The sequence below is a fragment of the Phyllobates terribilis genome, unplaced genomic scaffold, assembly GCF_046119375.1.
Source record: "Phyllobates terribilis strain yellow unplaced genomic scaffold, ASM4611937v1 Scaffold_1__5_contigs__length_1240528914, whole genome shotgun sequence".
NCBI classification, from domain to species: domain Eukaryota; kingdom Metazoa; phylum Chordata; class Amphibia; order Anura; family Dendrobatidae; genus Phyllobates; species Phyllobates terribilis.
Window position 1 is genome coordinate 1,013,592,146 of NW_027362761.1, and position 24,381 is coordinate 1,013,616,526.

A 24,381-nucleotide genomic window follows, 5' to 3' on the forward strand; every position below is an offset into this window, starting at 1 on the left:
ACTGAGACGGGGGGGTATTCTCACAAGGAGTGCAAAGTTTCGGAAAATGGTGAGGGAGTACCTTGCCGACCATACCAACGCCCTCCGTGATTCCTCTGTGCCTTATAATTATTGAGTATCCAAGCTTGACACGTGGCATGAACTGTCTCTCTACGCCTTGGTGGTCCTGGCCTGCCCTGCCTCTAGCGTTTTGTCAGAGCGGGTTTTTAGTGCCGCCGGTGGAATTTTAACCGATAGGCGCATTCGCCTGTCAACTGAAAATGCTGACAGACTGACTCTTATAAAAATGAACAAGGGCTGGATTGGGTCAATACCATCAAATGATAGCAGCATAACATAAACTCAAATACAGTGTCTTTTTTTGGGAAGGTCTAACACTATTCCCATGCACCTCTGTCTTCACACCCAGACATGGGTATACGCTTCCTGATTTTGTCTATTTGCACTTCTCCTCCTTCTCCGCATCCTCATCCTCCACCACCATACCACTACCATATGTACCATATCCACATATCTACGACTCTTGCAAGGGGCATTGGAATTCCTCCCAATTTTTGGTAGCCGTTGCTTTACTGTATAGGCAAACACTATGGGAGACCCACTTCCTAATAATGGGAACATTGTTCTTAGGAGACTCTCTGACCTCTACGTCTCTTGCAAGCTGCATTGGAGTGCCTCCAAATTTTTGGCAGCCGTTGCTTCACTGTATAGGCAAACACTATGTGAGACCCACTTCCTAATAATAGGAACATTATGTTTAGGAGGCTCTCTGACCTCTAAGTCTCTTGCAAGGGGCAATAGAGTGCCTCCAAATTTTTGGCAGCCATTGCTTCACTGCATAGGCAAACACTATGGGAGACCACTTACTAATAATGGGGACATTGTGTTTAGGAGGCTCTATGACCTCTACGTCTCTTGCAAGGGGCATTGGAATTCCTCCAAATTTTTGGCAGCCGTTGCTTCACTGCATAGGCAAACACTATGGGAGACCCGCTACCTAATAATGGGAACATTATGTTTAGGAGGCTCTCTGACCTCTACGTCTCTTGCAGGAGGCATTAGAGTGCCTCCAAATTTTTGGCAGCCCTTGCAGTCACTGCATACGCAGTAACAGTATAGGAGGCCCACTCCTTAATAATGGGAACAACAAAGCATAGACGGCTGATGGCTCTCTAACAATAGCGAGGGTCGACTGCTGGCCCTTTAAGAATAGTAATGGCCGCCTGATGGCCCTATAAAAATAGGTTTGGGACTTTCAGAGTCCCTCCATTATAAATGAAACAGGATGTGTCTGATGATCTGTCACATACCACATGGCCAGATAAGGTTGTAAAATGTTAAAAGGACATTTCCCGGTAAATGCATTTGTCTTAAAAAATAACGTAAAAAAAAAAAAAAATACACAATAGGATCTTTCTTTAGTATAAAAACCAGAGTCGCCAATGTAACCTCAATGTAATCAAATTGTTTAGCTCCTGCACCTCCTCCTCCAGTTCGGCCTCTATCTCCGAAAGACCACATCAGTCACAAGCTGAAAGAACTGCAGCACTGCCTTGGCCAAGCGGCAACAGGCTGTACTGAAGATAACATGCTTAATGCTTAGGTGACAAACCGCCCACCACTGCAGAGTTGGTGAAAGCTGTAACACAGCAGCCTGATCTGTGGCTCTCACCGCTGAACATACAGCCAGGCAGGGTCATGTATGAAAATGGGCGGAACCTGGTGATGGACAAATGACAGCCGGAGTAGATATGGTTTCCCAAAAGTCAGTCCTTTTACCGAGCTAAAAAATATGGCTGTGGTGAAATACAACTCACCGACAAGCTGTGGACTGGCTCTGTACCGTCTCTGGCCACATTCACTTGACCATGTGTTTGTGGTTAGGCGGTCCTTCCCAGTAAGTACACTGGGGAGGGCACGGGTAATGTTGTGGGAACCGCGCTTGTGGAAGGCGGAGAAATAGTGGCGGCCTGGGACCGAGTATGGACACCCGGCTGCCGCCGCCATGAAGTTGTGGACAGCTTCCGCCTCCACGAGCCTAAAAGGCCACATTTCAAGTGCAAGCAGCTCTCAAAAATTTGGCAGTATAGTATTGCAGCCTGTGGGTGGGTGGCTGGCTGGCTGCATACTTGCGCTTGCATTCCAAGGAATGGGGTAGGGACAACAGAATGCTGCACTGGGACAAGGATGTGGATGGTGATTGTTGCAAGTCTGCAACGACAGGTGCATAGCGGGAAGCATCTTCACATGCGCCAAGGAGCACTTATGATGGGCACACTTAGGCAGTGACCTGGGAGTCAGAAATGCTTCCAGGGGTCTTCCCCATGCTGTTCCCATGTCTTTTCCAGCACTGTATGCATGTGTCTGATGATGTGTCACACACCACATGGCCAGATAAGGTTGTAAAATGTTAAAATGACATTTCCCAGTGAATGCATTTGTTTTGGTTGAAAGCAATGCAAAAGTGCAAAGACGCATCAAAAACGCTACTTGTGAACATAGCCCAAGGTGTGGAGGAGCATTTTTGTTTTTGCTTATTTATTTTGCCTCATATACAAGTCATTATCCTGGAAAGGATGTTCTTTAACATATTTACCAGGAAAATCCATTTTGGTTTTGTTTTTTGCATGTTTTATTGTGAGTCCTTAAAAGTGGCATAATACCTCGGACAACGTTGTTGACAACAGTGACCTGGGAGTCAGAAATGCTTCCAGAGGTCTTCCCCATGCTGTTCCCATGTCATTTGAGCACTGTTGCCATCGATTTGGGCAATTTTTAGGCCCTTTGCAGACCGCCAGTGGGAGCAGCCGGAAAAATGCTCGAGTTTCCCATAGACTTACATTGGGCTCATTACTCGGACCGAGCACTCGAGCATTCCAATTTGCTCGACCCGAGCAACGAGTACCCGAGCATTTTAGTTCTCGTTCATCACTACTTGTAAACACTTTTTTTTTAGCCTTGAAGGCTCTTCTATGAAGGCCATATACGAGTGTGTTGGTATCTCTGTACAGTAGAACAATGTACCACAACCCCAGGGGCTGCTAAATCTTTCTGAAGGTCTTTTACAGTGAAGTGGGGGTTCTGATTTGCCTCTGTAGCACTCCTACGAGTAGCTTTCACTGAAATTTTGCCCATTTTGCTTTTTGTATTTTTTAAATTGTAAAAAGTGACAATATATTTTTTTTGGCCTAAAATACAAAGGAAATCTGTCATCTTTAACTTTAGCCCTTTTACAGATCATTTCATCTTCAGCTTGCTTAACTTATTCATCACTGACTGCGGTGGAACATAATAAAATATAACCTTTATTGAATATAAAAAATAATACTCTAAATCCACCGTGCTTGTGTGCAGTCTACCCTAGTGTGTCTGCAAGCAGGACACACCATGGGTAATAATAGACCTAAAATGACAATTAAATATCCAGCATCAGCTCATAATATATGGAGGTACTAGACTCACTAATGTTTAAATCCCCAACTGATGAAAGAGGGCATAGAAAAACTAAACCAAGAAGGGAGAACACCCCCTTCATAGAGTGCAATTACGGTAGTTGTATATTGCACACTAGCCCAAATGCTTGTCATAGAGCCCTGTCACAGAGCTCCTTATCTCATAAAATGCAATCAGTTGTATATTGCACAACAGCCCAATTGCCTATTCTAGAATATGCGGGCGACTATTCAGGGAAGCAGTGTTTAAATGGGTTGTGCACTACTTTAAATTAACCCCCCAATGTATCCCCCCGGGGCCAAAAATTAATTTTGTAATTACGTCATGTTGTCAATACTGCTTGTGACAACATCACTGACCAGCACGTAATTCCCCCGGCTGCAGCCAGCTCTTGCCTCCACTTACATCACGACTATTTGAGGCTGCAGCCAGGGGTCTCCAGTTCCGCTGTGGGCGGGGTTATCCCCCATCGTGTAACACCCAGCATCCACCGCGCGCTCTGTCAATGAATGCGCGTGCGGTGGATGCCGGGTGTGGCGGGATGGGGGACAACCCCGCCCACAGCCCATCACTCACCGTGGAACGCGAAACAGGAGACCCCTTGGCTGCAGCCACAAATAGTCGTGACATAAGCGGAAGCAAGAGCCCGCTGCAGCCGGGGGTCACATGCTGCCTGTGCACGGTGACCCGAGTATAAGCCAAGACCCCTAATTTTACAACACAAAACTGGGAAAATTTATTGACTTGAGTATAAGCCTAGGGTGGGAAATGCAGCAGCTACTGTTAAATTTCCATATCCTGGTATGTATGGCTCCCTCATCCCCTAATTGTGGTTTGTAAGGCTCTGTCATTCCCCTAATCCTGGTCTGTATGGCCCCCTTATCTTGGCTTGTATGGCCCCCTCATCCTGGCTTGTATGGCCTCCTCATCCTGGCTTGCATGGCCCCCTCATCCTGGTTTTGTACGGCAGTGTGTTGTGGTGTCTCCTGTTGCTGACGTTTTCTGTGAGATTCCGCACTCTTGGCTTTTGTGGCAGCAGTTTGTTGTGGAGTCTGTTGCTCTCGACGTTGTCGTTTCCTTGTTGCTTCAGCTGCTTTTCTGTCATCCTCAGTGGCGTATTTTCGCTTATGACCCATTGGAAGACAGGAAGCGTAAATCGTGATAACGTGCAGTAAAGAAGTATCTGTTCAGCGCGCTGTGACTGGAAGAACGTGTTCAGTAAACGTGACTGAAGTACATCACACTGTGACTGACAGAACGTGTTCAGTAAACGTGACAGAAGTACGTCACACTGTGACTAACAGAACGTGTTCACTGAACGTGACAGAAGTACATCACACTCTGACAGAACCGTGTTTAGTAAACGTGACTGAACTATGTTGCACTGTGACTGACAGAACGTATTCATTAAATGTGACAGAAGTACATCACACACTGTGACTGACAAAACATGTTCAGTACGTCATGGGCAGTTAGTGAGTCACATGACCACATGGGCGGAGTCAGCCCTGCTGACTGACTGACTGATTGGCCGCGGCTGGACCAATCAGTGACGCGGGATTTCCTGGACGGACAGACAGACGGGATAAGCCGATTATATAGTAGATATTTGGTGGTAAATTGCGAGTTGGTAGGTCCTCTTTCAGTGATTTGCTTAACTGTTCACAATAACAGTAATTTTGACCAGGGGTGCCCAAAGTTTTACATGCCACTGTATATTGCATTATGAAATCATACGACATATTAAATATATACACAGTATATATATTTAATATACACAGTATATATATATATATATATATATATATATATATATATATATATATATATACAATATTTTGTATAATTTTTCAATATTCATTTATTATACACTCATCCTCCCCAATCGACCCAGCAGGTTCTATGAAAACATTTGCATATCCTGGCCTCCTATACACGTTTCATCCCATGTGAAAGCTACAGCTAATCAGAGGCTGTAGGATGGATGACTAACGCAGTTGGTTTGGATGTGCTGGGACTGAAGAATCACCTGCAGAGTGTCTTGGTTTTTTTTGTTTTGTTTTTAAATACACTGCTGGTCCATAGGATACTTCCTGACTTCTCTGCTGATGCTTGTGTATTTCTGGGGTGTGTCAGCAGCAAATCTGCAGTGTGTGAACTTAGTTCCATTTTACTAGCTCCTAACATTTTAATAAATTTTCACTTTAAAATTTCATTTTGTAATGCTTCCTCAACTTTAAACATTTAGACATAAGGTCATGAACAAATATACTGTATTACCAGTGCTTCTCTTATAGATGTGTTTTGTGACTTACAGGATATGGAAGAAACATATTCCCGACGTCCGATGTTAATGTCCTTGCGAACTCAACTGAAAATTCACCTGCAGAAAAATACGAACACCGCCGTGTACACATTCTCAAACTTTCTCTCATCAGAATGGAAATCTTTTCTCAGGGAGCAGTCTCCTTACTTTCTGATGGTGTCTGACAGCGGAATGTTTCCTGAGCAAACATGTTTCTTAAATATGCTAATGTTAGATTCCCTGGAAAACAACATTGACGTTGTGCTAACTGATGGACAGGAATTTGATCATCTCAGGGTTTATGGATACCATATCAGATCTTCAATTCATGTCAAAGCATTCTTAACACATGTAAGAATAAAAAAACAAAACAAAACAATAAACAAATAAAAGATCAGGCTCTCTAGCTATTATATATGTAATTAACACATGTCGAATTATATACTTAACAATAAAGTGTGAAACAACTGAAAATATGTCTTACATTCTAGGTTCTTCAAAGTAGCCACCTTTTGCTTTGATGACTGCTTTGCACGCTCTTGGCATTCTCTTGATAAGCTTCAAGAGGTAGTCACCGGAAATGGTCTTCCAACAATCTTGAAGGAGTTCCCAGAGATGCTTAGCACGTGTTGGCCCTTTTGCCTTCACTCTGCGGTCCAGCTCACCCCAAACCATCTCGATTGGGTTCAGGTCTGGTGAATGTGGAGGCCAGGTCATCTGGCGTAGCACCCCATCACTCTCCTTCTTGGTCAAATAGCCCTTACACAGCCTGGAGGTGTGTTTGGAGTCATTGTCCTGTTGAAAAATAAATGATGGTGCAACTAAACACAACCGGATGGAATAGCATGCCGCTGCAAGATGCTGTGGTAGCCATGCTGGTTCAGTATGCCTTCAATTTTGAATAAATCCCCAAAAGTGTCACCAGCAAAGCACCCCCACACCATCACAGCTCCTCCTCCATGCTTCACGGTGGGAACCAGGCATGTAGAGTCCATCCGTTCACCTTTTCTGCGTCGCACAAAGACACGGTGGTTGGAACCAAAGATCTCAAATTTGGACTCATCAGACCAAAGCACAGATTTCCACTGGTCTAATATCCATTCCTTGTGTTCTTTAGCCCAAACAAGTCTCTTCTGCTTGTTGCCTGTCCTTATCAGTGGTTTCCTAGCAGCTATTTTATCATGAAGGCCTGCTGCACAAACTCTCCTCTTAACAGTTGTTGAAGAGATGTGTCTGCTGCTAGAACTCTGTGTGGCATTGACCTGGTGTCTAATCTGAGCTGCTGTTAACCTGCGATTTCTCAGGCTGGTGACTCGGATAAACTTATCCTCAGAAGTAGAGGTGACTCTTGGTCTTCCTTTCCTGGGGCTGTCCTCATGTGAGCCAGTTTCTTTGTAGCGCTTGATGGTTTTTGCAACTGCACTTGGGGACACTTTCAAAGTTTTCCCAAGTTTTTGCACTGAGTGACCTTCATTTCTTAAAGTAATGATGGCCACTCGTTTTTCTTTACTTAGCTGCTTTTTTCTTGCCATAATACAAATTCTAACAGTCTATTCAGTAGGACTATCAGCTGTGTATCCACCAGACTTCTGCACAGCACAACTGATGGTCCCAACCCCATTTATAAGGCAAGAAATCCCACTTACTAAACCTCACAGGGTACACCTGTGAAGTGAAAACCATTTCCGGTGACTACCTCTTGAAGCTCATCAAGAGAATGCCAAGAGTGTGCAAAGCAGTCATCAAAGCAAAAGGTGGCTACTTTGAAGAACCTAGAATATAAGACATATTTTAAGTATATAATTCCACATGTGTTAATTCATAGTTTTGATGCCTTCAGTGTGAATGTACAATTTTCATAGTCATGAAAATACAGAAAAATCTTTAAATGAGAAGGTGTGTCCAAACTTTTGGTCTGTACTGTATATATTTATATATATACAGTATATATATATATACATATATATATATATATATACTGTATATATATATATTCACACTGTATCATGGGTTTATGTAGGAAATATATAGACTTGTAATGCAAAACAATATCAATGAAGCAAAATAGGGATATTGGAAAGTTTTATAGCTTATAGCAGTTAAATCTTAACGAAAACCTGTCATCAAAATTTTATACCCCAAACTAATGGCATGCATGCAATTGTTACGGATCCGGGTGGTGGAACCTCTGTGCTGCAGTGCAAGGAGGGACCAGAGGGGCGTAACTAGGTATCAACTCGGACTGACCAAGGTCGCACGGCGGCTCAATCGACTCCGTGAACCAGGGAAGGACCGAGCAGAGGGACCAGGTGCTACTCTGGGCCTGTCTTTGTATGAGAGCAGGTGACTCCCACGGGTAACTGACAGGAGCGTCCGAGTAGGCACGGCAGGTAACTAGTAGGAGACTCCAGGTAGGCTGACTGATAGGCATGGCAGGTAACTGGTACGTTCTCCGGGTAGGCAGGCAAGCCAGGCCCATAGACAGACTGGCGGGTTTGAATCGTAGGCAGACCGTCGGGCTGGAGAGTACACTTGGCTGGGGGAGACAGATAGTCAGGCCGGCGGACAGGACTGGTAGTCAGGCTGGCAGACTGGACTGGTAGTCAGGCTGGCGGACTGGACTGGTAGTCAGGCTGGTGGACTGGACTGGTAGTCATAATATAATAAATGGTTGTTAAATGCAATGTACATAGTCCAGTGCCAATAAAATGGAGGCTCCAGGATAAACAGTTGCTTTTAACAATGAGCAACAATTACAGATATTGTAAATGGAATGTTCCATGTGATAATGATAATGTAGACCAAATTTCATTCTTCTTTCTTCAGGTAAAGAAAAATTTTCCAGAGACAATTATTTTGTTACAAAAATACAACTCACCCAAACCTCTTTTTAAACACCTAAAGACGATGAACTGGGAGGAACAGGTACAAATACTTTCCGTTTATTAAAATTTTGCCAGAACTGTTATATTTGAGTGCAGTGTCAGACTGGCCCACCAGAGGGGGGGGGGATTCTCCAGTGGGCCCTAATCACTGGCACTGCTGCTGATCGCATCAGCTTGCAGGTTCTAAAGGAGACAGTAGCTTCAGTATATTGTGTGCTCCTATTGCCTGCTTAATAATGTTCCCTGTGCCATCTTAACAACCCCTCTTAGTTAACTTCTCTTAATACATGGAGCTTCTGCCTGCATGGTCCCTGCTGTTAGAGCAAAAAGTGTGAGTAGGATGTCTGCAGCATCCTGAGCCCAGCAGTTGCGATTTTTCACAGCACACAGCAGTCCTGCTTAAAATATGTTAATTTGTGCGTAAAGTGTGAATAATTTTTGTGTATATGTGTGTTATTTGCAAACGTGTGCCTGTGTTTGTGTATACATATGTATACTGTGTTTGTCTAATGCATGAGTATAAAATGACTGAGGACTAGTGATAAGCGAGCGTGCTTGGCACTGCTCAATATTCGATCGAGCATCGGGGTGCTCGGGCACGCTCAGTACTCGATCAAGTATCTCTGGTTCTCAGGCACATGCTTGAGTCCCCGCCCACTTTTTCAGCCACTAAACATGTGGGGATTGCCTGCCAATCACGGTAATGCCATAGCCATGTTGGCTACTGGCATTACTGTGATTGGCTGACCGCATCACGTAATCGGGTCTAAATAGGATGCTCACCACACTGTACCCTGGAAACAGTAGGGAGAGTTGCTGCAGAAGGGAAAGTTAGCATTACAGGCCTAGTCATGGTTTATATTGCATTACAGGACTTGTTGAAGAAACCTAAAACCAACAGTTTTTATCAGGCTACATGTATTCTATTCAATATCGCCGTTAGCTGTATTATTTAGTGTAAGAATAGCTACTGGAGAAGGGCTAGTAGTGCATTACAGTCCTTGCTGCAGAAACCTAAAACCAACAGTCCTTATCAGGGCTCCATATATTCCATGCTATTCAATACCGCTGTTAGCTGTATTTAGTGTAGGGATAGCTGCTGAAGAAGGGCTAGTAGTGCATTATAGGCCTTGCTGCAGAAAACGAAAAACAAAACTTCTTATCAGGCCAACATCTATTCTATTCAGTACCGCTGTTAGTTGTATTTAGTGTAGGGATAGCTGCTGGAGAAGGGCTAGTAGTGCATTACAGGCCTATAGGTAGGGTTTATAGCTTTACAGACCTTGCTGCAGAAACCTAAAACCAAAACTCCTTATCAGGGCTACATCTATTCTATTCTATTACCTATTAATACTGCTCTTATCTGCATTTAGTGTAGGGAGAGTTGCTGGAGAAGGGCTAGTTTTGCATTTGAGACATCTAGGCAGGGGTTGTTGCCTTACAGACCTTCTATAGGTATACTGCTGCTGCAACCTAAAAACAAAAGTCCTTTCAGGGTTACATCTATTATTTTCCCTTTTAATACTGCTTTTACCTGCATTCAGGGATAGCTGCTGGAGGAGGGATAGTTTTGGATTAGAGGTACAGTACAGACCAAAAGTTTGGACACACCTTCTCATTTAAAGATTTTTCTGTATTTTCATGACTTTGAAAATTGTACATTCACACTGAAGGCATCAAAACTATGAATTAACACATGTGGAATTATATACTTAACAAAAAAGTGTGAAACAACTGAAAATATGTCTTATATTCTAGGTTCTTCAAAGTAGCCACCTTTTGCTTTGATGACTGCTTTGCACACTCTTGGCATTCTCTTGATGAGCTTCAAGAGGTAGTCACCGGAAATGGTTTTCACTTCACAGGTGTGCCCTGTCAGGTTTAATAAGTGGGATTTATTGCCTTATAAATGGGGTTGGGACCATCAGTTGTGTTGTGCAGAAGTCAGGTGGTTACACAGCTGATAGTCCTACTGAATCGACTGTTAGAATTTATATTATGGCAAGAAAAAAACAGCTAAGTAAAGAAAAACGAGTGGCCATCATTACTTTAAGAAATGAAAATCAGTCAGTCCGAAAAATTGGGCAAACTTTGAAAGTGTCCCCAAGTGCAGTTGCAAAAACCATCAAGCGCTACAAAGAAACTGGCTCACATGAGGACCGCCCCAGGAAAGGAAGACGAAGAGTCACCTCTACTTCTGAGGATAAGTTTGTCCGAGTCACCAGCCTCAGAAATCGCAGGTTAACAGCAGCTCAGATTAGAGACCAGGTCAATGCCACACAGAGTTCTAGCAGCAGACACATCTCTACAACAACTGTTAAGAGGAGACTTTGTGCAGCAGGCCTTCAAGGTAAAATAGCTGCTAGAAAACCACTGCTAAGGACAGGCAACAAGCAGAAGAGACTTGTTTGGGCTAAAGAACACAAGGAATGGACATTAGACCAGTGGAAATCTGTGCTTTGGTCTGATGAGTGCAAATTTGAGATCTTTGGTTCCAACCAACCTGTCTTTGTGCGACGCAGAAAAGGTGAACGGATGGACTCTACATGCCTGGTTCCTACCGTGAAGCATGGAGGAGGAGCTGTGATGGTGTGGGGATGCTTTGCTGGTGACACTGTTGGGGATTTATTCAAAATTGAAGGCATACTGAACCAGCATGGCTACCACAGCATCTTGCAGCGGCAAACCATCCGGTTTGTGTTTAGTTGGACCATCATTTATTTTTCAACAGGACAATGACCCCAAACACACCTCCAGGCTGTGTAAGGGCTATTTGACCAAGTAGGAGAGTGATGGGGTAGTACGCCAGATGACCTGGCCTCCACAGTCACAAGACCTAAACCCAATCGAGATGGTTTGGGGTGAGCTGGACCGCAGAGTGAAGGCTAAAGGGCCAACAAGTGCTAAGCATCTCTGGGAACTCCTTCAAGATTGTTGGAAGACCATTTCTGGTGACTAGCTCTTGAAGCTCATGAAGAGAATGCCAAGAGTGTGCAAAGCAGTCATCAAAGCAAAAGGTGGCTACTTTGAAGAACCTAGAATATAAGACATATTTTCAGTTGTTTCACACTTTTTTGTTAAGTATATAATTCCACATATGTTAATTCATAGTGTTGATGCCTTCAGTGTGAATGTACAATTTTCATAGTCATAAAAATACAGAAAAATCTTTAAATGAGAAGGTGTGTCCAAACTTTTGGTCTGTACTGTATATAGGCAGGGTTTATTGCCTTACAGTCATTCTATCGCAGAGCTCCCCAACCTTTTTGACCTTGAGAGCCACATTCAGCTATGAAAGAGGGTCGAGAACCACATTCAGCTCCTGCCCCACTCACAGTAGTGATACCCAGAGCCTCCTTTTACCGGTATATTTACAGCCAAAGCTTTTCCACTGAAATCACACCAAGGCAGTATGCCAAGCTCCAGGGTTTCCTATTTTACCCCCATTCAGATCTGCTCTTTTAAGCAGGGCTACACACAAAAGTCAACATCTAGAGATCTACTCTTAATAGCTGTTTGCAACACCTGGTGCTAATGCACCTAGCTGGCAGACTGCCGTGAGCCACACAACACGGGCCACCGAGCCACATTTGGCTCTCGAACTACAGGTTGTGGACCCCGGCTGTAAAGATTTTGAGCGAGGGCTGCCTGATGACCCTCGAAAATTTTGAAGTGAGGGGCACATGATTACCCTGTTGATATTGTGGAGGAGAAGGACAAGAAAAAGAAGAATCCATAAACCATATAACCTTTTTTGGTAGGGAAGGTATGCATGGGAATACACCAGAAAATAAACACCTAACCCTTGGCCTGGGAATTTGATGCATTTGGGTGTTCTGGGAAACAGTTGCCCGCCTTCTCTCTCTGGCTACCCCACTGCCTCTTCCTGCTTTTTGCGGTGCTGTGGATCCCTCCCCCTCTGCACTGCTGGCCTCTCTCTGAATGGCATCTTTCCAGGTTATGTCAGTGAGTTCATCGTCCATCAGCTCGTCTTCCACTTTCACACCATGGTCCTCCTGACTTGTTGACTTAGCAACATCACTTGTTGGCAACTGTGTCCCATCATCATCTACCTCTTGAGACATTAATTACCGTTCCCTAGCGTTGTCTTCCTCTGACCGTTGCTGCTGAAATATTTGGGCATCACTACACACAATCTCCTCATGTCCCTCTTAAAATATGCAGGATGAGAGGCCAGAATCAATAAATGAAAATTAAAAAAGCTCCTTGGAATGTCCAAGTGTGGGATCACTTGTCTCCTGGGACTCGTCATGGTGGGAGGAAGGAGGATCAGGGTGAGGATTATGTTGTCTAGACTCTTGGCTTTTGAGACTGAACTGTGTGAAAGACAGGGTAGTGCTGAGAAACATACTGGAAGCATTATCTGCCATCCAATTGACCACTAGTTTGCACTGTTCTGGCTTCCAGAGTGGTGTCCTGTGCCCCCCTGCAAAGTGGTACAGGAAGCTAGGTCTCGTGGATGAGTGTGTTTGTTATTCTCCTGCAGCAGGCACAATTTCACCTGGCCCACGGTCTCTGCCTCTTCGTGCACCATCAGCAGCACGTCCACTTCTCCGTCCCTTACCTAGGTATATAATATATGACTGTAAACTTTCCTGTATTGATACGGAAAAGAAAATAGGCAGCCGTAAAAAGGAATTGTGAGTGAGGGTCACCTGTTGAACCTCTTAAAATTATGATGACCCTCTAAAAATAATGAGTGAGGGCCACCTGTAAACCCTCTAAAACTTTTGAGCGAGGACAGCCTGATGACTCTCTAAAAATGATGAGCGAGGGCCGCCTGTTTACCCTCTAAAACTTATGAGCGAGGTCCGCATAATGACCCTCTTAAAATTTTGGAACGAGGGCCGCCTGATGACCATGTAAAAATTTTGAGCGAGGGACGCCTGAAAACCCTCTTAAAATTATGAGTGAGGGCCGCCTGATGACCGTGTAAAAATTTTGAGCGAGGGCCACCTGAAAACCCTCTTAAAATCATGAGCGAGGGATGACTGATGGCCGTGTAAAAATTTGTAGCAAGGGCCATCTGAAAGCTCTCTAAAAAGTGAGCGAGGGCCGCATGATAACCTTCTAAAAATTATGAGCGAGGGCCGCCTGTTTACCCTCTAAAAATTTGGAGTGGTGGAGGAGGACAAAACAAGAAGAAACCATGAACCGCATACCCTTTTTTGAGTGGGAAAAGGTGCATGGGAATACACCAGAAAAAAAAAGGAACATTTAAATTGGTTTTATGTTCCACTGCTGTCATCCGGTGGGGTTGAGAAGTCTGGGCCAATCCAGGCCTTCTTCATTTTGATAAGAGTCAGCCTGTCAGCATTTTCAGTTGACAGGTGGATGCACCTATCAGTATTCATGCCCACGGCGGCAATAAAAGCCCACTCTGACAAAATGCTAGTGGCAGGGCAGGCCAGAACCTGCAAGGCGTAAAGACAGTCCATGCCACGTGTCCAGCTTAGATACCTAATACTTGTACGGCAAAGAGGAATCACGGAGGACGCTGGTATGGTTGGCTAGGTACTCCTATATCATCTTCAAAAACCTTTTCCCTCCTTGTTAGACTATCCCGGGCATCAGGATCTGGGCGCTGGTAGGGTCTAATGAAACTGTCCCAGATTTTTGATAGTGTTTCCCTGCTTCTATTGGACTTGGTGTGTGTCTCCCTCGTCTCTCCTCCTTGGTTGCCCAAGGATCTATGACCTCTGCTGCCAGCGTTGTCAGATTTTTGTACTAATTGTTCGACTAGGGCCTTCTAGTATTGCACCATTTTACTAGCCCTCTCCGCCGCAGGAATGAGAGAAAGTTCTCCTTGTAGTGTGGGTCGAGAAGAGTAAACAACCAGTAATCATTGTTCGCCAAAATGCATGTAACGAGAGAGTCATGGGAAAGGCAGCGGGACATAAAGTCAGCCATGTGTGACAGAATCCCAACAGGCAAGACTTCCCTGTGTCCACCTCCTCCTCCTCCCTCTCCTCCTCCTCCTTTTCAGCCCATCCACGCTCAACAGAAGGGACAAGTGGGACAGCTCCTATCCTTACAACTGGGACATCCCCTGGTACTATCAGGAGGTGCTCAAGTTTGTCAGGGAAAACTCAAGTCCGACTTGTGTAAAGAAACCAAAGACTTATCCGAACCAAGGACTCAAGGGAGTCTATTCCAGGGCTCCCGGTGACCACAGCCATGACTGTGTTGAAAAATGTTGCTTCTAGCTGGTTAACCAATGAGCACAAAGACCTGGCATGAACGGCTATTCAGGGGGGTCTGCCCCTGAGAATGTTCATGCATGCCCATGGACTGTGTAACACTAGATACTGCCCGACATGCCCTTTCACTGAGGAAACACCCTTGCATCTTTTTTGACAGTGCCCATTCACACAAGCCTTCTTAGATGCCCTGGAAAATGACCTCAGAGTCTCTGTCCCCAGGAGCAACCTAAGCACACTTCGGTGGAGGATGAGGAAGAGATGCAGGAACTGGTGGAGGAGCTGGAAGAAACCCTCATGGAACTAGGACACGCAATCCTCGGCATCAGTAGCATGTGTGCCATTCCAGAGTCCAAATCGGTCCCGGCCTCCATAATGTTCACCCAGTGTGCCATCACAGAAATGTAGCGTTCTGGCCACAAGTACTTGTCTACGTGTCGGTCATTAAGTAGACCTTCACAGTAACTGCATTGGTCAGGGCACGGGAGATGTTATGGGACACGTGTTGTTGTGAGGCGGGGACACACAGGGAAAAATAGTGGCAGATGGGGACTGAGTACCAGGGGATGGCCACTACCATGAAGTTGCAGAAAGCCTCAGTGTCCACAAGCCTAAACGGCAACATTTCCAGGCTAAGCAGTCTGGAATTTAGTGTTTGGGCCTGTGGATGGGTGGCTGGGTATTTCCGCTTGGCTGGGACAAAGAATTGGATGTGGTTGCTGATGGTGCTTGTGAATGTGCAGCGACAGGTACAGGGCGAGAGGCATTCATGCCTGCGTCCTGGACAGGGGATTGGCAAGCATGTAGCACAGGGGAAGATGCAGTGGTGTCACTCACAGACACTGATTGTGGACCCAGGCGTTCATCCCACCTAGTCGACATGTGCCTGAGCATGCTGGTGGTGATTAGGCTGGTAGTGATCAGGCCCCTGCTGATCTTGGTTACAAATGCTCATTCTTTTATTGTCCGCACTTTCTTTAAAAAATGCAAGACTGGGGAACACCTAACAGGTGGTCCTTGCTAAAAATCTTTACAGGGGCAACCTGCTGCCCTCGCTCCAAATTATTAGTGGGCCATTAGGCAGCCCTCGCTCAAAATCTTGAAAGGGTAAACAGGTGGCCCTTGCTCTAAATCTTTATAGGGTAAACAGGCAGCCCTCACTCAAAATTTGGAGAGGGTAAACAAGCAGCCCTAGCTCCAAATCTTGAGAGGGTAAACAGGTGGCCCTCGCGCCAAATATTTAAAAGATAAACAGGCTCCCATCGCTCAAAATCTTGAGAGGGTAAACAGGCGTCCCTTGCTCTAAATCTTTAGAGGGTAAACAGGCAGCCCTCACTCAAAAAAATTGAGAGGGTAAACAGGTGCCCCCCACTCAAAATTTTTAGAGGGTAAACAGGTGGCCCTCGCTCCAAATCTTTGGAGGGTAAACAGGCGACCCTCGCTCAAAATCTTGAGAGGGTAAACAGGCGACCCTCGCTTCAAATCATTCGAGGGTAAATAGATGGCCCTCGCTCAAAATATTAAGAGGGTAAACAGGTGGCCCCCACTCCAAATTTTTAGAGGGTAAGCAGGTGGCCCTCACTTAAAATCTTGAGAGGGTAAACAGGCTGCCCTCACAAAGTTTTTAGAGGGTAAACAGGTGGCCCTCTCTCCAAATTTTTAGAGGGTAATCATGCAACCCTCCTTCATAATTTTTACAGCATGTGTATGAGGCCTACCTCTACAATCCTCTTACATATATACATGTATACCCTCCAGGCGTGAGTGTTTTTCAGTTGAACTTAATGCATAGGCTTTATGAGTCTAGAATTCCCACTGCCTAACAATTTTAACAGAATGTGTATGAGGATCTCCTTTATGTCTAATACAGAGTGTTTCGGAGTCCCACCTCCTTCTAATTTGTGGCAGTTCTTGCATTGTCCGCATAGTCTTTGTGAGTTTCAGAGTCCCTCCTTCAAAAATTAAACAGGATGTGTCTGACTATGTCACACACACCACATGCCTTGATAAGGTAGTAAAATGTTAAAATTACATTTACTGGTGACTACCGGTGGGTGTAGTTTTATTTCCCCTTCTACTATGTCATCTACTGTAGTTATAGGTGACGGGGAAATACGGTGAGAGATGGCCCGGATATTAAGTCTGTGTTCACACGTTGCATTTTTGCAGTGGTTTTTTTGCAGCGTATTTCATGAGCTTTATGCAAATTAAAAGCTGCTATTTTACAGTACCAGCAAAAGCTATGAGATTTCAGAAATCTCATGCACATGATTGATTTTTTTTTCCTGACTGACATGGAAAACTGCTCCATTTTTAAAAGAACTAGCATTTCAATTCTTTCAGTGTTTTTGCTGTGTTTTTTCACAATAGAAAGAAATGAGAAGGTACAAAAACACAGCCAAACGCTACATGTGAACATTGCCTAAGGGGTGGAGGAGGTTTTTTTTTTCTCTTTTTTAATTTGCCCTCTGTACAAGTAATTATACAGGAAAAAATGTTTCCTAACATTTTTTCATGTAAAATCCAATTTATCTTCGGTTTAGGATGCTTTATTGTCACTTCGTAAAAGTGACGTAATACTCTGACAACATTGTTCCCAGCAGTGACCTGGGAGTCAGAGATGCATCCAGATGTCTTCTCCATGCTGTTCCCATTCCATTTAAGTGCTGTTCCCATCTATTTCAGTGATTTTCCTGCCCCCCAGATCTCCTGGGAAGGGTCTGCTGGCAGAATGCTTGAGTTTCCCATTGACTTCCACTATACTCATTACTGGAGTCGAACCAGTCCGAGCGTCTGACCTGCTCGATTCGAGTAGCGAGCACTCGAGCATTCTTCTGAGGACCCAACACCCTCACATTGTATATATGTGGATCCTCAGTCAGTTGATGATATGGGTGGTGGAAGAGTGGGGCCTCAGTTAGTTATGGCCTAGTGGATGATACTGAGAATGTTCCCTAAGCAGTGTATGGGTGGAGATGATTGAGTTAAGGAGAGCTCTTTTGGTATATCAAGAAAGATGTAATTGGGGGACATGGCCTGGGAGAACAGCATGATGAATCCTTTCCCTTAGAGCTTTACAGACCAGGGATCTGGAAACTGGATTACTTCAACTACTAATGCTTAGGATGGATTAAAAAAACTATACAAGGACCTTCATCATCACTCCTGGATCATGTTAAGACTATTTTGACATCTCTGACTTACAAAATGCCAACTATATTAAAGAAAGAAGATTTTGCTGACTCACAGCAGCAGACACTGCATAAGAAGCAGAGTGCAGGAGCCTGCAGTGCTGTGTCTCATCACAAAGCTGAACACAGCGTGTGCATCAAGGCACTCCAAGGACCAAGAAGACCCCATGGAAGAGACCCTTCAAACCTATCATCGTCCCCCCAGACAACCAAGAAGATGGACCTGTCACAGGGACTCAAAGATTCTCCAATCATCGGAACCTACGTGGATGCATTGAGTAAATTACCCCTCCCACAACTTAATTCCCTGAGACTCTCCTCTGACTTGGATCGCCGTGCCAACCGAAAACTAGGTGGCACAATCCTCCCGTACTCAAGGGGTCTGTCCCACAGGGAAAATCAGCTGGGAAGAAAGCTGTCACCACAACGCAGAAGCGCTGCTCACATGACGTGGCTCCGCCAGCTTTTAAAGAACCTGTGCAACGTGCAGGTTATAAAAATGGTCTGAGACCATGACTAAGACGCGTAGGTCGAGACAGCTGTGATCCTTGTGTGCACTTAGATTTATTATGGTGGTAGCAGCATTTTTTAATGGCTCAATAAAAGCTATGTTTTATTCAAGTTTATAGCCTGATACACTGGATCATTCCTCCTATTTTCTGATTCATGAACCAGGCTGCCCTGGCTGGATCCGAGCGAGGCTGAGACTGCACCACACCCCAGTGTCAACATTAGCTATGCACCTGAAGAAGCGGACGGTACGTCCGAGAAACGTAGTGTTATAGATTTCCAAAAAAGTCTGGTATTCATCTATCTGATTCATTTTGGAAGAAGCTTGCCTCTTACTGGCACCATCTTTATCCACTTACCGACATTCTTATGAAGTATCCCGAGGGATTTGTGCCTGCTGCAGCACCTCATCTCATGCCTTTTCCATGAGTTGTGCATGTCACAACCCTTAAAGGTGAGCAATTTTCATTTCTTACCTTCACTATTGTTATCGGATAATCGCGCTATTTTGCGCCCCTTTTCTTTGCTCTTGCTAGAAACAAAAGGAAGGAACTAGCAAGTTCATCAGCAAATAATAGACTCTCTGTCTTACAATCTAATGACACGGATGAGGACTCAAAAGATACATCAGCAAACATAACTCCTTTCAAGCAACGTCCAAGATTGGACACACATAGCCCCCCTGTTGAACCTGAGGCATGTGCATACCCCCAACACGTGAAGGATAATGCGCAATCCTCTTCCATAGATTGGCAGCCTAAAAATGTATCGCCTTCAGAATGAAACAGCTGCTATTGTTTTAAGTCTACAATCTATCAGATGGATACTAATATTAACAGAAGACTAGATTTGCTTCAATCCTCCATAGAAGAGATAAAACTTAAAGCTACTATTACAGAAGAGAAAGTAGAAGTAATTACTAATAGAACAATTTAGAGGATGATCATATATTACTAAAGAAATAAAAGTGCTGAAGAACAAGTGTTAGGCGTCGGTCTGGTGCTGGATTTGAAATGGGTCCAGGACCTTCTGTGGTCTCCCATTTCACTCCATCTGGGGCTGATGCTGCTCAGCATCGCTGTCAGCCCCAATGCTTAGCTGGTCCTCGAGCCGTACAGATTGTCTCCCAGGTAGTTGTGCCTAGCAATGTTAAGCCTGGGTTGCAGAGGGAGACAGGGCTTGTGGAGTCTAAGTCCAGGATTCGCTGCACTGAGCATGTCCGTGACCTGGCAGATCATGATTGGTGGTTTGGCAACCACCTGATCCGGTGACCTGGCACCGTCTGATTGGTCCACGGGTAACGTCACCAATGGTGCGTCGGTGGGCAGGGCATAGTCTTTAAAAGGCCCACCCACAAACATGGCGACGCACTCAGATCATTGAGCATGATGCTGTTGTGTGGTCGACTGTGCTCCACATGTAGTTTCCTCAGGCAGGTCTAGTGAAAGTAGGCAGGTAGCTTCGCCTTGCAGTCTGGCTCTGTCAGAGGGGGTCGCCTTACACCCCGAGCAGCCTGCAGACATCCTACTCCCTGTAGACACCTGTGGACCACGTGGAGAAATACTCCTCTGTCCGGACGCACGCCGGCAGAGGGCACTTACCCGTCGGTGTGAGTCACACACGCATCTTAGCGCCAACTCCTATTGCGTAGAGCCTGTATCGAAGACAGGGCCACTGCTTTTCCACCAGGCTGCATCGCGGACCCCGGGGTCGGTTGCGTTCCATTAAAATAAAGTTGTCTGCAATCGCCCCCCTAACAACAAGGTGTCAGACCTTAAGGACCGCAGCAGGAGGAACAACGTGAAGTTCAGAGTCATTCCGGAAACTGTTCCTCCTGCAGAACTTCCTAATTATATAAGAGAATTATTACAAAAAACATTCCCACATTTTCAGACTCTGAATTAATCATAGACTGGGCTCATAGGCTTCAAAGACTGAATCTAACTAAAGCAGTCCCCAGAGACACTATTGCCAGATTACATTTTTTTCAATCTAAGGATTGCCTGTTCAACTACACAAAGAAAAATAAGTTACTTCCTGCACCTTTTGATAATATAAAGATCTTCCCGGACTTCTCAATGGGGACAATAAACTTGACGAAAGCCTTTGCAACTGCAACATCTTCCTTAAGGAGAAATAACCCATAATCCCATATAAGTAGCTGTCACAAACCGATCGGAGCCACGTGCCCCTGATCCTTCCTCCCAACTTCCGTGAGTTCCGGGTTTAGGATAATGTGAAGCAAGCTTATAAATTTTATATATTTATTTACTCAAAAGAGCGATGCTAGGTACAATATATACAAGCGGTTACAAGATATATATATACAGTAGTCAGACAAATACAGTAAGGAAGCAATAATACGATACAGTAAAATTAAAAGGAATAAAAGTGAATATACCACACTTTCATCAATAGTCTCTGGACACGGCAGGAAGGGTGCTGTCATAGGTCCAGGGCGGTTCCTTGTGTCTTTCTGCCCATCTGTAACGACAGGTGACTCTCAACAGAAGACCCTCCTCTCTCACAGAGGGACAGATTTATACGTAACTTGGGCAGGGCAGAAAATAGGCGATTTACATGTAATCTCCTCTTCCCTTCTATCAGACATTTCGTAATCCATTTCCCAGCAATATTCTCATTGTAAGGTGCGCATGGTAATTGATCTAACACAGGAGCTTCCCCTGACTTCAGAGGTAATTCAATTAGCTATTCCTCATTGCCATGATTCAATTAGCTCCCCCATACTCTTGTCAGGAATAGGCGTTTGCACTACAAAGGTATATATAATAGCTGACCTGTATTCAATTCTCTCCTGGGCAATAGCATCCTTTTGGTAATTGCCTTTTGGAGCCGGCATAGTAACGTAATGGTAATTAAGTCATATCCTGACTGTGGGGAATACACCATTTCCCCTGGGGTCCTTTGAAGTCAGACAGACTAGCATTCCTGCTGAGACCTTCATAACTGGGAATATGAATTTCCAGTCCCTGGCCTCACCACATCTCCCCCTTTTAGAGTGCGTTTGGAGGAAGACCTCGATGGTCATCATCCGCAAGCACTTCAGCTGCCTCCCCTTGCCTGGATAACCCATCTGCGTTACCGTGGGCCCGGCCGGACTTATACCGAACATCAAAGTTGTAGTGTTGGAGAGCTAGGCTCCAATGCAACAACCTTCCGTTCTCACCGGCTACTCGAGATAGCCAAGTGAAGGGGTTGTGGTCCGTCACCACGGTGAAATGGCGCCCGTACACGTATGGCTGCAGATGCTGCAGAGCCCACATGATCGCCAGGCATTCCTTCTCCACCGTAGAGTAGGCCACTTCCCTCGGCTGAAGTTTCCAGCTGAGGTATTGAACAGGGTGCTTTTGGCCTGCTGAGTCAGGTTGGCTCAGCACCGCACCGAGTCCGTAGGTGCTGGCGTCAGTCTGTACTACAAGCGGCCGGGAGTCGTCGTACGCCTGGAGTACAGGTGGCTGCCGCCAGGGCAGCTTTCAAGGCCTGGAAGGAGCGCTCGCAGTCCGCTGTCCAGTTGACAGCTTGCGGTAGCTTCTTCTTGGTGAGGTCTGTCAGGGGCTTGGCCAGGGCACTATAGTCCTGTACGAACTTCCTATAGTACCCGGCCGTACCCAAGAAAGACATCACCTGTTTCTTGGTCCTTGGGGTGGGCCAGGTCGTGATTGCATTCACCTTCCTGGGTTCTGGTCTCAGTTTTCCCCCACCTACCCGGTGTCCCAGGTATTGGACCTCGGTCATGCCCATCTGACACTTTCCCGGCTTAATGGTCAAGCTTGCCCGGTGGATCCGCCCCAGCACCTCTGACAGGTGCCGAAGGTGTTCCTCCCAAGTGGGGCTGAAGACAGCAATGTCATCCAGGTACGCAGCTGCGAACCTTTCGCACCCTGACAGCAAGGTGTTGACCATCCCCTGGAAAGTGGCGGGGGCATTCTTCATGCGAAATGGCATGACGGTGGGCTCATACAGTCCAAAAGGAGTGATAAAGGCTGATTTCTCCTGTGCCTCTGGGGACAGGGGAATCTGCCAGTATCCTCGTCTCAAGTCCATGATGGTCAAGTACTGAGCCTTGCCCAATCGGTCAAGCAGGTCGTCGATGCGCGGCATGGGGAACGCGTCATCGGCGGTAATGGCATTGAGCCCCCTGTAATCCACACAGAACCGGGTCGTCCGGTCCTTTTTGGGTACGAGGACTACAGGTGAGGCCCATGCGCTGGTGGACGGGCGGATCACCCCCAGCACCAGCATCTCGGCAATCTCCTTCCGCATTTGCTCCTGTACCTCCAAGGAGACGCGATATGCCGTTCGCCGGATAGGGGCGAGATTCCCTGTATCCACTCGGTGGACTGCCAGCTTTGTCCGCCCGGGCTTTCCCAAGAGGAGGCCAGGGAAAGGGCGCATGACCTCCTTCAGCTGGGACCGGTGGTCCTCAGACAGAAGGATGTTCATGGGGGCATCCTCCATGGACCCTCCCGCACGGGCATGTGCGAGCAGATCCATGAGGTCCTCCTCCTCCCCTTCCTCCGGCAGACTGCACACCGGAAAGGCATAGGCTTCCCTGTCAAGATGCGCTTTCATCATGTTGACATGGAAGACCTTCTGCCTGTTCCGGACCGGGTCAATTGTGACCAGGTAATTGACCTTGCTGAGCTGCTGATGCATGTCATAAGGGCCCTCCCATCTTGCCTGAAGCTTGTCCTGGGGCACAGGGACTAGGACCCATACTTTCTGCCCTTCCTGGTATGTCCTCTCCCGAGCATTCTGGTCATACCAGTGCTTCTGCTCTGCCTGGGCCTGGACCATGTTGTCGTGCACCAGCTGCGTCAGAGCCTGCATTCTGTCACGGAATCGCAAGACAAATTCCACGACTGAAACGCCCGGGGTGGCTGCTTCTTCCTCCCAGGATTCCCTCACAAGAGCGAGGGGTCCCCGTACCCGTGAGCATCTCCTGGGGAAAACCAACACGGGTGAAGATTTCCAGCAGGGCTTTGGCCACTACATCTGCCCGGATGGAGGACAGCGCGACAGCTTCTGGGTACCTAGTAGCGTAGTCTACTACCGTTAGTATGTAACATTTCCCAGAGCTTCTGGGTACCTAGTAGCGTAGTCTACTACCGTTAGTATGTAACATTTCCCAGAGCTTCTGGGAATCCCAGACCCAGGTGATGGGGTGGAGGAGTCAGGGTGCAAAGCGGCCTCTGCCTCCTGAGCCCTCCTGCTGCGGGAGACCACAGCAATGCCCGGGGTCTCCTCAGGGAGTCCCGGTCCACTTCCCTCACCTGGATGGGTTGTGGGGACACTGTGGGTTGCCCCAACATGTGATACACACTTGACAGGTTCACTAGGTTTTGAGCTGCTGGGGGGATCATGTGCAAGCTGACAGTTGAGAGGGGCAGGCAAGGCCCCCACCAGCTCCTCAGCCAAGCCAGAGAGTTCATTAGCACGACAATGAATAACATTAGCATTCTCACTGAAAAGTTCACAGCTGGACATGTCTGCTGAGAGAGCAGGAAGGGGGGCTAAATCCTCCTCAGCTGCACTCCTGTCAGCTGGCACGTCACTACAAGGATCAGCATGTATGGTACCACAAAGTATAATATCACTTACAGATACATTACCACGGGGCAGTGGGGTTGCTCTCTTCCCATACTGAGAGGTGAGAGGCCCCAAGTCTGTCCCCAACAAGATATTAGCAGGGAGACGAGATGTTACCCCGACCTCTACCAGCCCCTTGTCCACACCCCAATCCAGATGTACACAAGCCATGGGTAGAGTTATCTTCTCCGTACCAACCCCGCTGA

General features: G+C 46.2%; 1 protein-coding gene across 4 annotated transcripts in view; it reads left to right on the forward strand.

The window, feature by feature from the left end:
- The window catches only part of LOC141157210 (probable ATP-dependent RNA helicase DDX60), a 1,123,923-nt gene that overhangs the window by 382,355 nt on the left and 717,187 nt on the right, over positions 1-24,381 (forward strand). For all 4 annotated transcript variants that reach the window (XM_073644228.1, XM_073644203.1, XM_073644220.1 and 1 more), the window contains 2 exons: positions 5,771-6,109; positions 8,585-8,683. In XM_073644228.1, coding sequence (XP_073500329.1) covers positions 5,771-6,109; positions 8,585-8,683 — 438 coding nt within the window. The remainder of the gene's footprint in view (positions 1-5,770; positions 6,110-8,584; positions 8,684-24,381) is intronic.